Consider the following 16,816-nt stretch of genomic DNA (forward strand, 5'->3'; position numbering starts at 1 on the left):
TTTTACACTGAAAAACACTTGTTTCCTTTAGGTTCATCCAGCTGTGTTTTCATGGTCAAAACCTCATAATTTGATTGATTTTTTGTTTTCTTTACAGTCGGAGGAAGTGTTGACAGTTCTGCCAAGAAGAGGAGGGAGGGAAGCAAGAGGAAGGATGAAAGAAGAGGAGAAGGACTCTAATTGAAAGACATGGCGGAGAGAGAAGAAGAGAGAGAGTGATGACAAAGAGAAGGAGCCAAAAGCAGAGGAGGAGTGAGGGACGGCGGGATTCCTTTGAACCTTCGAGTCTTTAACGGAGACGCAGAGAAAAGAAAAACAGGAGAGGAAGAGATTCAAATTTATTCTTTGCCAGTACTGGAAATAAATTTCATGCCAATATAGAGTGTTGACTTTAATTCAGCTGTAATTAAGTGAATGAAGAGCGAGACGAAGAGAAGCGCCGATGAAAATATCCAGTCAATTCTTCTGCTTTTATTATTTTATTTTTAAACTTATTAATCTCTTTTCATCTGCTTTTGTCGGCTCAAGTTTTCCCACATTTATGAAACACAATCACATTAAATTTAATTAAAAGACAATTAAATAGCAACAGTAAATGAACTACAATAGAAAGAAAATCACACTTAATAACCTTTAATCCCGTCTGGTGGAGATGATACAGGAGACCATAATCACTACACCAGTGTGCACTTACAGCACTTTTTAAATTCAGTTTCCTCCAAACACCGTTGCCGAGACCTCGATCCACGTCTTCATCTCAAATCATCTGGACTACTGCGATGGAGTCCAGTTTAGGGTTCCCAGTAAAACCCTGGACAGGCTCCAGTATGTCCAGCTGCCAGGGTTCGTACCCCCACTCTCATTCACCTACACTGGCTCCCTGTCAAATACCCCCCAGTACCTTTCATATCTCCTCCACCAACACACACCTTCCCGAAGCCTGCGGCGGTCCTCGGACTCGGGGCTGCTCTCCGTCCCCCCACACCAGCCGACGCAATTTCCAGAGACAGAGCCTTCAGCGTGGCAGCCCCCCCCCCCCCTCCCTCCGGAGCTCTCTCTCTTCTCAGATGCGTAACGCTCCGACCCTGGACTCTTTCAAATCAACCCTCTAAACCAACCCGTCTGCCCACAGTTAACCAGTTAACTTCTCAGTTGTTTATTATTTAAACTCGGTTTAGTTTTCTTTTTCTCCTTCCTTGTAAAGCATCATCGGGTGTTTTGAAAGTCGTTATATAAATCTAATTTATTATTAAAACATCTACCGATGATCTGAGATAATGTTACATTTCCAACATGGTTTTATCTGCTCCTGCATCAGGCCGTCTATATATAAACGTATATATATAAACGTATATATATAAGTACACTTATAATTCTTATTGACTATTTATTGGTGATCAAGCTCATAAAGGGCAAAATAGTTGAAGCTCATCAAAGATATCGTCACCTGTTTGTGCTAAATTGCTGGAAACAGTGAAACTGCATTAAATACAAGCATAAATCTCATGAAAATAATTTGATTTATCCCTCCGACAGTTTGGGTTTTTTTGCCCCGAGGGTGTAAAAAAAGGTTTTAGAGGCTCAAACTGAGATCAGAAGACTGAGCGAGTTGGACAAATTTAGCTGCGGCGTTGTGTTTGTACCTTTGTAGTCCTGTCCTGTGGTGCTGATGTGCATCCTCTTCTGACACTCTCCACAGCTCATCAGGAAACGAGTCACCGCCTCTCTGGGCAGGAAGGCGTACGTCTCCGCTATCTGACACACACAGCGAGAGAGAGACACAGATAGAGGAGACGTTCAAACTGTCCTTTTTCTGAGAAAACACTGATGATAAAAACTGGTATCTGGATGTTTATTTTATTATCACCTGCAACAATTCTGGTTTCCACATTTTATAATCATTGAAATCTGCCTTTAATTTCATGAAAGTGATTAAAGTGTTTATACGTGATCAAACAGCTTGTTCACAAGTGTGATTATAATTAATTCATTAGAGGTTTTACTGGATTTTACACAACAATGTAGTGCGAGTTGTATTACTGACATGACAGATATATCACAAAACTGGTAAAAGATTAGATTACGATGGAAATTCCTATAATGCAAAACTAGCTAACAGCTAAACCTTTTATAAAATGTAGAACAGAAATATAAGAATCTGGAAGAATCTTTCGACTGTGAATTATCACCTAATGAAGTTTTATTAAAGCATCTTTTTACGACCAACCTGCCTCCATTATTTCCCAGAATGACTTTCACTGAGTTTCACAGGGACTTTTCACCAGAGAGTCACTTTTATTCTGAAGGATTGACTCCAAAAAGTCAAATGTTTACACTCACTTGAGTGATGTCATCACATTTCACCGGTTATTCAGAAAAATCCAACAGTGAAACACGTTTAAAACAGCAAGATAAACCAAAATTAACTGTTTCAAACTGTGTCAAAGCTTTTAAAAGATGGATTTTTCTTTATTTACACTGCACTCACTGGTGCTGAGGATATGAGGTGTATAAATTCGTGGGTGCATTTGAATGTGCGTATGCATAAATCAAACATTTATTCTGGATGAGAGGCACAAAGACACAAAAGAAGAAGAAGAAGAAGAAGAGGAGGAGGGGAGGAAGGGTGGAAAAGAGCCAGCATGGGTGGATGGGGGTTGCTGTGCGGTATGTATGTGTGTGTGTGCATGTGCATGTGTGTGTGTGTGTGCATGTGTGCATGTGTGTGTGTATGAAGGAGGGGGTAAAGCAAAGGCAAATGTCACTAATAGCCTTTGGTGGCACTCAGAACCAAAGCTATGTGGCGCGGTAAGCTAGCTCCTGGTTTCAACTATAATGTATATATACACTATAATATACTATATATATATATATGTGGAAGGACACAGAGGACAGTCTGACAGATCAAAACTGCACAAGAATTAAAGTTTTCAATATTATGAAAACATGACAAAAAGAAGAAGAAGATAAAGACGTATATGTTGATAAAGAAGACGAAGACGACGGAGAGGAAATGTGAGAAAGATTTAAAGATAAGAAGCTACTGTCAGATGTGTTTCAGCTTTTTCTCTTTGCTATGAGATGAATCTGAGGAAGCTGCACTGCCTCCGTTTCACCAAAAGAGGGCAGTGTCAGCAGCTGAGACGGTAGAGCAGCAGCAGCAGCAGATCTTCACAAGCTTCATCAGAGCAGGTTGATTTATTTTCAGTATTTGTCTGAACTCCAGAAATCTGCTTCCAATCAGCAGCAGATTAACTGCAGACCTCCAGAGGTTTGACTGCTTATTTGAATCTTAGTTTAGTTCTGTTTTAAAACAACAGTCAGGAGCCCAAATGAACATTAAACATGTTTTTCTTGCTGTAATCATTCCTCCTGTTCATACTGACCATTACAAGATCCCTTCATAATGACCTTATAATGGAAGTAAGTGTCCTCCTCCTGTGCAAAAATGTATTTAAAAGTTTATCTGAAGCTAATATGAAGCTTCAGCGTCCAAATGAGTCAAATCAAGTAGATATCTTTCAACGTTACAGTCTTTTTAGTGCCAAAGTCCCTCTTTTTGTTACTATACTTCCACCTGCAGCTCAACAGGGAAACACTGTCCGAGGAAACACAAAGAGGGAATTTGATGCTAAAAAGACTGTAAATGTGTCAGATATCCACTTGATATGACTAACTCAGACTGCTGAAGCTGAATAGAAGCTTCACAGAGACTTTTAAATGACTGTGTGGACACACTGTGGATTTTATCCTCCATCACTTACATTGAAAACACATTTGAAGGATCTTTTAATATCCAGTATGAACAGGAGGAATGATTACAGTGAGGAAAACCTCTTTCACTGTTCTTTTGGGCTCCTGACTGACTTGAAAAATTGTGAACCCGTCCTTTAATGTTAGAATTACAGTATATTTAGATCAGCATTAAGTGTCTGGGGGAATGAATGTCGTCCCGACATGGACAGTGAGATGATACAACAAGAAAAAGGGGAAAAAGACAAAGAGGAACTGAGATAAAGAGAAAAAGAAAGGTGGAATGTAAAATAAATTCCTGAATAAAAGTGATGCTGATAATGAATATAGTCCACTCGCACACACTGTCACATGACCTATAGAGTTAATTTACTGAAGGTATAATTATCACAGACTGGCTCTCTCTGGTATTACTATTCTAACATTTTAATGAAAGCCCATATAACATAACTATATATGGACTTCTATGACAAAAAAAGCAACAAAACACACAAAGTAAAACTACTTGTCAGAGTAACAGGCAGCAGGTAAGAAAAGGAACAAAATGTTTCGTTTCTTGACTGAAATTCTTCTGATCTGAAACTGAAACTGAACCGACCCGACTGTTAGAGGACAAAGACTCTGTTTCTCTCTTTTTTTGGCTTGAGACAGTAAAAGAGGAATGAAGCCCAGAAGAAGAGGAAGAGAGAGAAAGACAGAGAGAGAGTAGAGGACAATGTCTGTGTGTGTGTGTGTGTGTGTGTGTGTGTGTGTGTGTGTGTGTGTGTGTGTGTTAGGCAACAGATGACACGAGTTGTGAAAGAGACAATACACTCTAGGTTAGAGGTGGGAGGATAACATGAGACATGAGACCGATGAGACAAACAACAAGAAACACAAGAAGAAGAAGAAGGAAAAAGAGAAAGACAAAGCAAGCGAGTGTGAAAGAATAAAGATGAATAAACAATCCATCAGACGAATCGTTCAGCTGTAAAAACTCTTTTTTTACGAGACAGAAAGTCGTTTTTTAAACAACGCTCACAGCTTTGTAGGTCTTCTTCTGGCCGGCGTGTTTGGGTGCTTTGCCCGGGTCGGCGCTGATCTCCACGTGCATGGCGTAGATGATGTCGAAGAAATCCTCCACCACCGCCACGCGCTTCAGGGACGAATCGCCGCCGGATACGCCGTCCACACACTGCTGGAAAACAGAGGGTGAGAAACTTTTAATTTCTTATGGTCTTTTTTTTTTTACCCCAATTAATATCAGTGGACAGATCTGTAAATATCTGCAGGTTTCTGGGGAACAAAAGAGTAGAAAGACAGAGTAACAGCAACGCTGGGTCTTCTTCTTCAGGTGAGGTGGTTACCTGAAGAAGACATGAACAGTTTAGAGGCTTTTGTTCTTTTTTCACAGTGAAGACAGACTGACATGAAACAAAGATTCACAGCCAGTGTTGCTGCATTAATTTGCTGACAGCAGGTCACAAAGAAACCCTGAATTTCTTTAGGTCTTTAAACTACAGCAACAAAAAAAACAGTAAGAAACAGCAGAAAACAAGCATCTCTGCAGGATGTGCAGAGATTTACAGAGCTCACAACGTGGTGAAAACATCCACTGATGATCTTTCATACAGAATATGACTTGTTGCATCTAGAGACTCTTAAAACTCATGAGCAGCAATTTAAACTACGACTGAAGTGTCTCAAATCCTATTTTTTTTTGCCTCCAAGTGACTCAGATCAGATCTGGACCGTTTGCATATGTGGTCGTAGATCTGATTCATATCTGATCCGATCATATCTGCTGTCAGGACGGTCAGATCGGGATTCATGTGGGGTTTATTTTTTAACATTTCACAATCCAGTAAAAAAAAAAACAGAGGAGAACAGACAACAGTGTCGGAGGTCAACGGAGAGACGAGGAAGTTTCATTCAAGCCAAACTTATCGTAACGACATCACCTTCGTTACTGGCGTTATTGTTGTTATTCTTGTACGCATGAGGCTCATATTCAAGTTAAATCTGCACCTGTGTGGCAGTTTATGAACTCAGCGGTGTTTAAACTGGAGGCAGATACATATAACTTACAAATATAAACACAAAAAGATCAAATCTGACTTAAAACAAAAATGAGGATGGAGCATTAAGGCCTGTGATGTAAACGCAGCCTCGGTGTTACAGATATAAAACAAACAACCCTGAATTTATCTTTAAACTACAACAACAAAACAGTAAAAAAAACAGCAGAATACAAGCATCTCTGCAGGATGTGCAGAGACTTACAGAGCTCACAAAGTGGTGAAAACATCCACTGATGATCTTTTCATATCAGCAACATATAGAGTATAGAGACTTGTTGCATCTAAAACTCATAAAAAACCATTTAAACTACGACTTTGTTCACGCGCTAAAGTGTCTCAAATCCTATTTTTTTGCCTCCGAGTGACTCAGATCTGATTTTTTTTGTGGTTGTAGATCTGATTCATATCTGATCCGATTATATCTCACAGTACAAACAACAGCGTCGGAGGTCAACGGAGAGACGAGGAAGCTTCATTCAAGCCAAACGTATCGTAACGACATCACCTTCGTTATTGGCGTTATTGTTGTTATTCTTGTATGCATGAGGCTCATATTTCAGTTAAATCTGCACCTGTGTGGCAGTTTAGGACCTCAACGGTGTTCAAACTGGAGGCAGATACATGAAACTTACAAACATGAACTGAATTCAGCATTAAGACCTGTGATGTGATATAAAACAAACAACTTCCTGTCGCCTTCCTTAAACTTTTTAAACTTTTGATGAATAGCTGAAGAGAAACCTGACCGCTGAAAAGCCGTCATGTTTTCAGAATGTGAACTAATGACAGGTGTAGGAAGGGGGGCGGGGTGGCGGGGGGGGGGGGGGGGGGGGGGGGGGGCGCTGATGTCTGAGTCTGAAAGAGGAGAGAGCTGTCAATCATGTCCTGCGCTGCGGCTTCTTCAATCTGTAACGATGTCGAGCTCATGTCTTCACACCACATCATCGAGACCACGACGAGTGAAGCCGGCGACCGCGGGAGCACGTTCTCGCCGCCGCCATGACGACGAGCAGGACTATCATTTCGAATCACAGCTGCGTTATTGACTCCTGTCTTCTCTGTCTGACTGCTGTCAAAAAGCACATTTATGAAGTTATGACTCATCTGCACGAATCAGTTTACTGTAACTCTCTTCATGGATTTTTCCAAAGAGTCGCTGATACAAAACAAAACTTTCCCTAAATATATATATAAATATATATAAATATATAAATCTGAGAGAAAATACATTTAATCAAGAATTTTGGTGACTTCTATATGTGAGATCAGAGAGCTGATGGATGCGGATCCCATTAAAAATACATTATTACAGCTACAAACTGACTCCAGATGATTCTGTTGCATCACATACTGTGATCATTAGTCTTGATGATTGTAGGAATAAATTTATTATGCTGCATTTTCTGGCATATTGATGATGGAATATTGCTGCTTTTGGTGGGAATGTGGATATTCACTCTTAGCTTGTCACATTCGTAACGTTTTCATACTGACGTTTGAAAAATAACGACACCGAAGAAGAAGAAGAATGTCCTCACAGGAAAGGATTATTATTTAAACTAAGACTGTTTATATCCTGGACTTGATTACTGATCAGATTTTTTGCAGATTTTAAACCAACAGAGATGCTGCTTTATGTAAGTCTTATGTTTGAGCGTCATGTTTTTTACCGTTTTTAAAGCTTCTCAAAAGATATTTCAGATAGATATTACCAGTTATTTATTAGTTTATTATTTATTTATGTATTTGTTTGTTTATGTGTTGTAGTGTTAATTGTTGGGAGATGAATTGTTGCTCTCTCTGCTCCACATTGAACATCGCATTTTAGTCGTCTGGTCGAGTTTTTCCGACAAACGTTGACACTTTGTTTTGTTTTGTTTGTGATGAAATAAAATCTCAGATTCAACGGTTCTACTAAAATCTACTAAACATTTCTTTCAGCCTGCTCGAGGTCATTTTAGGTTGGTTTAATGTATTGTGTGTGTGCTTATTTTTGCTCAAAAACAATCTTTGTTATCTTAAATGAATATTGTTTATCACATTACAAGCTGAATTCTGCAGATTTTCATTCTGAATCACCGCTGAAAACTGTAAAAAAAAAAAAAAAATGTGCAGATTCAGTGCGGGCCTAATAAACATGAATTATTTCTAATTGTTGCTAAATATGACGGCGACATATGAAATTAGAACATTTACGCATGTAGGAAAAGCATCTCAGCTACAGTATATTTATTTATTTCCTCTGATGGTTAATGGTGTGAAACAGATACGTGATGTATAATTATACCTCAATAACAGAGCAGCTGTGAATTAGACAAAGACTTCTGCATCTACTGTATGTTAACAAAGCTTCCCAGAGGAAACAGCACTCTCTCTCTCTCTCTCTCTCTCTCTCTCTCTCTCTCACACACACACACACACATATGCACACAGGGCTGGGAATACTGGGAGGTCCTGGGAACCTCCCCTTTTTCCCACAAGGCTGAAGTGTACCTCTGGAACTGGGAAAGGGTGGGAAAAGTGTGTGAGAGAGAAAGAGCGACAGAAGACGACGGAGAGAAGAGAGAAAATGAAGAGGAAGACGAACGGATGGATGGATGGACGGATGGATGCTCAGAGAATAGAGGATAATAAATAAGCAATACACACACACACACACACACACACACACACACACACACACACACACACACACAGCTCCTCCCCAGCCGCTAACTAGTAGCGCATGCTGAAACCTGCTATACTACCATGGTAACCAGTGAGTGGTGACCTCACAGGGCAGGTGTGTGTTTTTGTGTCTTTCTACATGTGTGTTTATGTACAGTATATTTGTGTGTGTGTTTGTCTGATTTACCTAACGAGTTACTAAAGTCTTCCCCTGCTGATCGTTACTATGGCGGCAGCAGGGCAGGATATGACATCACCTGTGGACGGATCAGAGTGAATGAGACACAGGTGGACGTGGTTGGACGGGGGAAAGGTTTGACCACGAGCTCTTATTGTTTTCTTAATAAAGTTGTATATTGATCGCTAATGTTTGCACACCGCACACCTGGATTACAAAATAAATATGATGCAACGTAACAAGAATCTGAAAATACAACAATCGACCCCCCGACAAATGACAGAGGCTGTATTCTTATAGAATAACAGTTATTATAAATATCTGACGACATTATGTTACGTTATCTTTGTTATGGCTTTTAACCAAGTCTCGCTGTCGCTCTGAAATCTCGCGAGACTTGAGTTGTTGCAGGAAGGAAGCTAAATATTCAGCCAAATGTTCGACCATGACTTTGAAAATCTTTTAGATGACATTAACCAACACAACAACTCTCCTCCCAGCATTCCTCTCTTCAACTCTCACTCACTCAACTCTCGCGAGATTTCAGAACGAGACTTCTCCAGACTGGATCAATGGTTTCCATAATGTTATCAGACACTTATAATAACAATCTGAGCCTGTGAGTAGCAACAACAAACACTCTATTTAGTCACTTAGACACAAAATGATGGGAAAATATGGTCCAGGTTGAAAAGATTCATGTTTGTGTCGACCTGATGAATGTAAAGTCCAATATTCTTTCTCCTTTTAGCTCTTTTTGGTCTCCAAAAATAATATCTGTCCCTTCAGCTCTTAAATGTTCCACTTTCTTCTTTCTTCACAAGCTTTAGTCTGATGTTTGATGTTTGATGTCGGGCAGGTCGTGTAACGGTGGATTTGTCAGAGTTTGTTGTTGCTGCTGGAAACAGGTGATGATGAGAGAGACTGTGCCCGACGGTGAATCTACTGTAAAACTAAAAGAGGCTTCGCAGATTCACAGTCGCTGATAATTCTCTGCAGGTTTTTTTTAGTATGATCAACACTTTTATGTAATGTTTTGATCCATTGTTAATGTAAAAAAGATTAGAGGAGCTTTATTCTCTGCAATTCAAAGTGCTTTACATGGAGCATAAAAGGCATTAAAACAGAATATAAAAGCAACACAAGTAAAAAGACATATAAAAACAATTAGAAAGTGTTGAATTTGGAAATAAAAAGAAGCTTCAAGAAGCTTCAGACCAAACGTATACAACACAAAGTCAATGTAAAGACGCAAATACGCATCTGTGCTATTTGGAAATGTTTCAACTTGAGTGAAAAGTTAGCGTTTATCGCTGCGCTGTCCAGTCAGAGGCTGAACTGAACCACAAACTGTTAGCAGCTAGCTTACAGCTGATGTACAGACACACAAGGTGAAAATCTGCTTCACGTTTGGTCTGAACACACACACACACACACGTGGATCACCAGAAACGGGACGTGGAGAGACACAGCTGATGCTAGAGCGTGACTTGGACCACGATATAACCTCTATGAGGAGGCTGAAAGTCTACGGCTGCCTGAGAGAATATTTCATTTCCACGTCACATGACACATTCTGTTATGTTTCTGATGTGTGTGAACTGTGTTAAATATCCAGCAGACAGGAAGCAGGTCGCCTGTCTACCTGTCTGTGTGAGGGAGTCCAGGGTGACAGGTGTGTGTGTGTGTGTGTGTGTGTGTGTGTGTGTGACGGGATGGGTGTTGAGGGGGGGGGGTGAATATGGGGGCAGGTTGAGGGCATTGTGTGTGTGTGTGTGTGTGTGTGTGTGTCCTCATTATTCTCAGGCTGTGTGGTGTTCCCAGTGCAGCTTTTACCAGCTGTACAACACCTAATGAAGATTCAATGAACTAAAGCCTGTTTGCCACACGCACACACACACACACACACACACACGCACACACACACGTGCACTCTTGCACTTCCATACATACACAATCAGAACACTATCTCTTGACCCGCTACACCTCTCTCTCTCTCTCTGTCTTTCTTTCTCTCTCTCTCTCTCTCTTTTTCTCCAACCCCCCGTCTCGGGGTGCAGGTAATAAGCGTTGCTATGGTAACCAGCTGCAGCTTATCACAGAGGGGATGTTTCTAATGTGCCCCCCCCCCCTCCAACCCACCCCACCACCACCACACACACACACACACATCCCCAATGCCATTACAACTGCCTGGCAAAGAGGAGGAGGAGGAGGAGGAGGAGGAGGAGGAGGAGGAGGCGGTGGTGTGAAAAAGGAAGGAGAAAGAAGGTAGTAGGATGGTTGCCGGCTGCTGATGGTGAGGAGAGGAGGAGGAGGAGAGGTTGATGAAGATGAAGGAAAAAAGAAGTGAACCCACAGAAATGAAAAGTGAATAACTGAAACTGTATTCACTGGATTTTCCCGCACCGTAGATACCGTCAAGGACTGTCCTACAGTGTTTAGAGTGTTGCCATGACAACACTCACCGCTTTCTTAAACAAAGCTCGATGAAAAAGTATCGTCCGCTTTATGACTCGTCCACATCTTTCTTTTTGCTTTATGACTGTACGATAGTGTCACATGATCTTTCGTAAGGAGTCGACTTCCGAGCGCGTGAATTACACTTCAGAGTTTTCTGTTTCCTCGCTGTGACACAAGACCTCAAACATGCTTCTCTTTTTTTTTTTTTTTTTTTATGATGTGTGTTTACAGCGTGCCAGGCCAGCGGTGCCCTTTTCCTCTTCCTGGCACATCACAGGAGGGCCGGGCCGCGGTAGTACAACACAGCTCCGGGACACACATACACACACACACAGAAACAGAAACACACAAAAACACACGAAAAAAACCAGGGGGAGATATGAAGAGGACATGTTTGTCCTCCACTGTCTGCTCCCATGCTCATTGCCCCCTGATACTGGGACCAATTGTGACGTAAAACCAGCACACACACACACACACACACAATATATCAAGCAATGAAACCTCTACATGCGAGGAAAAAAGGCTGCACAAATATATACATAGCTTCAATTACACACACACGCACACTTGTATAAACTAACGTGACACACACTGAACCCCCCCCACCCCCCCCACCTCTCCTCCTTGCGGTTGTAGGACACATCACCGGCCCGGGACTCTAGCTTATGTGACAGCATGTGCACACACACACATCTATGTGGGCCACGGGGCGGGGGGGGGGGGGGTGTTTATATGTGTGTGTGTGTGTGTGTGTGTGAGAGTTCAGGGGACACCTTAAGGCACAGCAGACAGGACAGCACAGCATGCGTCGAACACACACACACACACACACACACACACACACACACACACAAAAACAACCCCCCACTTCCTACTGGCCGAGCAGAAGGGTCAAAGTCAGAGGGAGAGAGAGAGAGAGAGAGAGAGAGAGAGAGAGAGGTGCGAGGGCAGAGCTGCCCGTCTGATGGACACACTTGAGTGAACACACAAACAAACACACACACACACACACACACACACACACACAGGACTGCATGTGTATCTAATGCGGCTACAGCCTGTGTACTCACATGTCCGCTCTCGTGCAGCGGCCACAACACACACACACAAAACAAAAAATTGTCCAGTAAAAAACAGTGAAAACTATTTTTAGGCTCTTTTTACACGAGACAATGAGCTTCTCTCTCTGGGAGTCGGGCTCATTAAAACATATCGGTTCTTCTTCAACAGACCCGTGACCCATTTTTACATCTCGTGCCACAGCGAGGTATTCCCCCAATTTCATTTTTCATTTTATTTTTCTAAAACGTCAAACCGGCTTCTTTCTTTCTTTTCATTGATGAAACTTGAAAATTGATCAGAAAAGACTTCTATATCACAAACACTAGCAAGCATTTACGTAGCTCTACGTAATCTGAATATGATTATTCATGAACAGGGAAACATACAAGAAGAAGAAGAGTGTGTGTAAACAGTCGCCCATGGTATTGATTGGCTATTGATTGTTGATAATGCAAATTAAAGTAGCAAAAGATGAAACACTGGACACTTCGTACAGAAAGCACAGAGCTATCAACACTCAGTATAGCCTACCTATATTGATATAAAGAAGTAAAGTATATTTATTATGTTTGATAAATGATTATTTCACTCTGCATGCTGTTGAAAATTGTATCAAAAAGTCTTTCTGTGACACAAAAATAGTGAAAGTTTGATAACTTAGTCTTTAAGTTAACTGTCAATAATCATATTGGCCATTTATAGACAATCTGACATTTACAGGAAATCAGTCGGTGTGGTGAATATTTCACTGACAGCGTAGAGGAGTCGATTTCCTGTTTTGAACCTGTAAACACACAGGTGTGTAGAAGATGAAGCAAAAACAGATTTCTTGACTGACCAGGAAGTGTTTTTCTAGACCAATCGACACATTTCTGCACCTCCTGCATTTACTGTTCTTATATTGCTTTTATTTTGCAGTATTTCAATGATTTGTGTATCATTTTAATGGCAGTCAGAGGTGGTTTTCTGTCTTTTTTTTCCCCATTCATATCAATTCTATTTGCACAACATCAGACTCACATTTCTATCTGACCCTCCATCTCTCTCCTCTGACCTGCTGCACCTCTGCTGCCTCCATCCTCACATTATTAGCAGCCTTTCTCTCTCTCTCTCTCTCTCTCTCTCTCTCTCATTTCCTCTGTTTTTTTGTGGGCTCTCTCCCTCTGTTCCTCTCTCCATCCCGTTTCCAAACCAGCCTGTTGCTAGGATACACATGGGGTCCATTCAGTGAAAGCTAACTGGCCCCTCCACATCCTCCCCTCCACCTCCACCAGCCAGCCGCTGCTGCCCCCCCCCCCCACCCCCACCACCACCCCTGCTCTTCATCCTCCTCCTCCTCCACCACCACCCCTCTTCATCCAATACACACAGAGCTCCAGTCGGGTAAAGTGTGTCCTGAGCCGCGAGCAAGCAGCAGCAGCCAACCTGCATTACGGTCGCAAACACGCACACACACACACCCTGACTCACACACACAGATATGTGCAGACACGCTTACTGTACCAACACACACACACACACACACACACACACACACACACACACACACACACACAGTCGCTCTTGGATGGAGGGATGCACACAGAGGCACACAAACACACACCGTGACAAACACTGGGACACACAAACGCTGACCGACACAGACACACTAAAAAGGAGAAACCAGAAACAGACACCACAACAGCCCTCAGCTCTACAATAATGCAACAACAACACAATCAGACAACAACAGGCAGCAGCACAAGAGGGCCGACAATCAGACCAGCCGGAGTTCATATTTAATGCATGTAACACATAATAACACATGATAAAGAGCATAAAACCACGATGAATGTCAGGAGTTTTCTCCAGTGTGACTTCATAATAATAATAATAATAATAAAATGTGAATTAGTCCGAAACTCCTCAGTTCATTTTAAATTTCCAAAGGGTGTCATCAACTGGCGTGGACCAAAAATGTCTCAGGACGCAGTCGTACAGACCTGAAACCAAACAACGAAACGTGTGACGTAGTGTAAAGAGACTACAGTGTAAAGTACAACGTTATATATCTTTCTTATCGACAAAAGCTTTAAGTGCAGCTTGTTCCTCTTTTAGAGAAAATATACCGTCCACAGACCGTTCCACATCAGCGGCGGCCATCTTGGTTGTTTACAAAGATGCCTCAACAGTGCTCCTCTGCACAGTCATCGTATCAAACCCACCACATATATTAGATAAACGGTTGTGAGTGACCCGACCCGGGAAATCTGTCTGAACAGGAGGGGGGTCCAGACGACATCTGCCAGAGCAAATAAAACATGTGCTCGTCTAGAGGTTCCCAGCTGAAACTTACTGCACCACGTAGACGAAAATATGAAACCTGCATGTGGTTCAGTGGCCACGGAGGGACTACTGGCTGCAGATTTACAGTGACAAGAAACATGCAGAGAGACAAAGAGACTGATTTCCCCCTCAGTTGTTCCCAATTAAATACCTACAAGTCCTCACACTTAAACAACAAAATAAGTTTGTTACAAAGACAATTCATACGAGTGTTTTCTGATCTCTGTGGTTGAGTTTTTGGTTGCTGGGCGACACATCCAAAGATGAGCTGAAACCTACAAAGACTGGACAGACCACATATAAAGATTGTTTCCACCAATCGGCGCCGATTTTTCAGTCTTTGACAGTCAGGAAGGAGCACAAACTGTCTGACTGAGTAACCACACTGACAACACACTTTAAAGACTTGAGTTCAGGTGAGAGATGAGCCCACAAATCCTGTGAGGACGATACCGATCATCATGTGTTTTTGTACCAAAACAAATATGGAGGCAACCAGCTTCTTGTACTGATACATCCATGGTTGATATGTGGTGCAGTTTGTGCTGAAACAGCTAAAAAAAGAGGAAAGAATAAAGAGACAGAGATAATTGAAGAGTTTGGGTGACATCCTGGATGGAGAGGCAACGCTAATGTGGACTGTGGAGCATACGAAGGGAACTAGAGGTGAGTGAACTATGTCAGCTATGTAGAAACATTTGTTCTCTTTACGGTCAACCAGCTTTTCCTCCATATTGGTTATCCAGTGCTCTCTAACACCACAAACCTTTTTACTCGCCATTTCCCTTCTGTTTTCTATTTATTTACGGTGCGTCTCCCTCGCATTGACACACATCTGTTGCAGCTGTCAGTCGCAAATATCAAACATGTTCAAAAAAAATGTTTTTGACAACGACCGGCAGCAACTGGATCTGAAAATGTGAGATCAGAATATTGACATATCACAGACTAAACAACTTTATCTGCTGACTGTCTGATTGATGCAGACTGGCACCGACTCAGTCCGATCAGTCGCCACATTTAGGCAACTTGAACGGTTAACGTCAGGGAAAGATTGAAGGAGATGAGACACAAATAACAGTCTCAGGTGTCAAACACTTTGCTCGCCTCGACCTCCCACCGAAAGGCGTTCTCACATTATAACATTTCACTACTTGCACCGCGACCAGACGATGGACGGTTGTTATTTGGAGTGCTTGTCAGAAAGGTGTAATCCTGCTGTTCTTAGCATTCTAACAAATAACCACTGCTGTCGTTTGTCTTGTAAAGACAGACTCTGAAAACAGTAAATGTCATCCTCAAAGCAAACAGGGCTTAGGCTCTCATTAAGCGAATCCGTCAAGCTGCCCTGTAACATACAAACAACACTGCCATTGTTTTGATAGTTCATTAACCTACAGCGTGACAGCAAGGATGCAAGCAGGGGGCCCGCCAAAAGTGTCGACTGTGGATAAACAAGTTTCGCTGACTTTTTATATAATTATACTCAAGCTTTGTCCCTGCTGGCCACCGTACTCTCTCACATCTCCTCCTAGTTCTGTTTCTGCTGACTAGTCTGTTAACAACACCAGCAGGTATGAACACTGTATTGATTAAGTGAGCGTTGTCAGACACATACCGACCCCTTCAGCTCTATCGCCAATGTTTGGACCCAAAATGGTCAAGGACTGTATTGGTGTAGGCATGTACTGTATGTACAGGTACTGGTAAGTGGACGAAATAAGATGCAGGAAGTCCAGTGAGAGTTAAACCACAGCAGAAAAACAAAGGGTTGTAACATCCTCACAGTCATCATGACGAAAGATTTAATTAACGTTGTTTTAACGCAGGGCTGCTGGCATGTTGTTTAAGGTAACGGTGAGACAATGAAATACGATGCAGGAAGTTCAACCGGGGTAACAGATTTATGCCGGATTACCTTACGTTGTGTTGCAGCAAAAGTTGAGCCACATTCAACTTGCGACCCTGCGTTCTTCTGCCAGTGTTCATTCAAATCAAAACACTGCATAGCGCTTCATATTGCTCTAAAACACAAGATTTTACCACTCTGGAAAGGCAACAATCATTTTTATCCTCTGCCAACACAGTGGTTGAGCCGATGGATGTTGTTTGTTACTGAGTGCTGGTGTCGGTCTGAGCTGTGGGAGCAGGGATTGTGATTCGAGGAGGAAAACACAACACGCTGCTTCTTGCAAGCCGTTTTGAGAGCAACAGTCCCTGATAATCCTGCCTACAGTCTTCACATTCAGCAGCAGGCAGGAGAGGCAGCAGCTAAATGGGCCATGACACACACCAACACACTTAC

General features: G+C 42.0%; 1 protein-coding gene across 8 annotated transcripts in view; it reads right to left on the reverse strand.

The window, feature by feature from the left end:
- The window catches only part of LOC122982487 (nucleolar protein 4-like), a 189,760-nt gene that overhangs the window by 131,370 nt on the left and 41,574 nt on the right, over window positions 1-16,816 (reverse strand). For 6 of the 8 annotated variants that reach the window (XM_044351811.1, XM_044351815.1, XM_044351812.1 and 3 more), the window contains 2 exons: window positions 4,775-4,930; window positions 1,644-1,755 (listed from right to left, as the gene is read on the reverse strand). In XM_044351811.1, coding sequence (XP_044207746.1) covers window positions 1,644-1,755; window positions 4,775-4,930 — 268 coding nt within the window. The remainder of the gene's footprint in view (window positions 1-1,643; window positions 1,756-4,774; window positions 4,931-16,816) is intronic. The other 2 variants (XM_044351814.1, XM_044351810.1) reach the window with 1 other exon arrangement.

Source organism: Thunnus albacares, chromosome 5 (assembly GCF_914725855.1).
Source record: "Thunnus albacares chromosome 5, fThuAlb1.1, whole genome shotgun sequence".
NCBI classification, from domain to species: Eukaryota; Metazoa; Chordata; class Actinopteri; order Scombriformes; family Scombridae; genus Thunnus; species Thunnus albacares.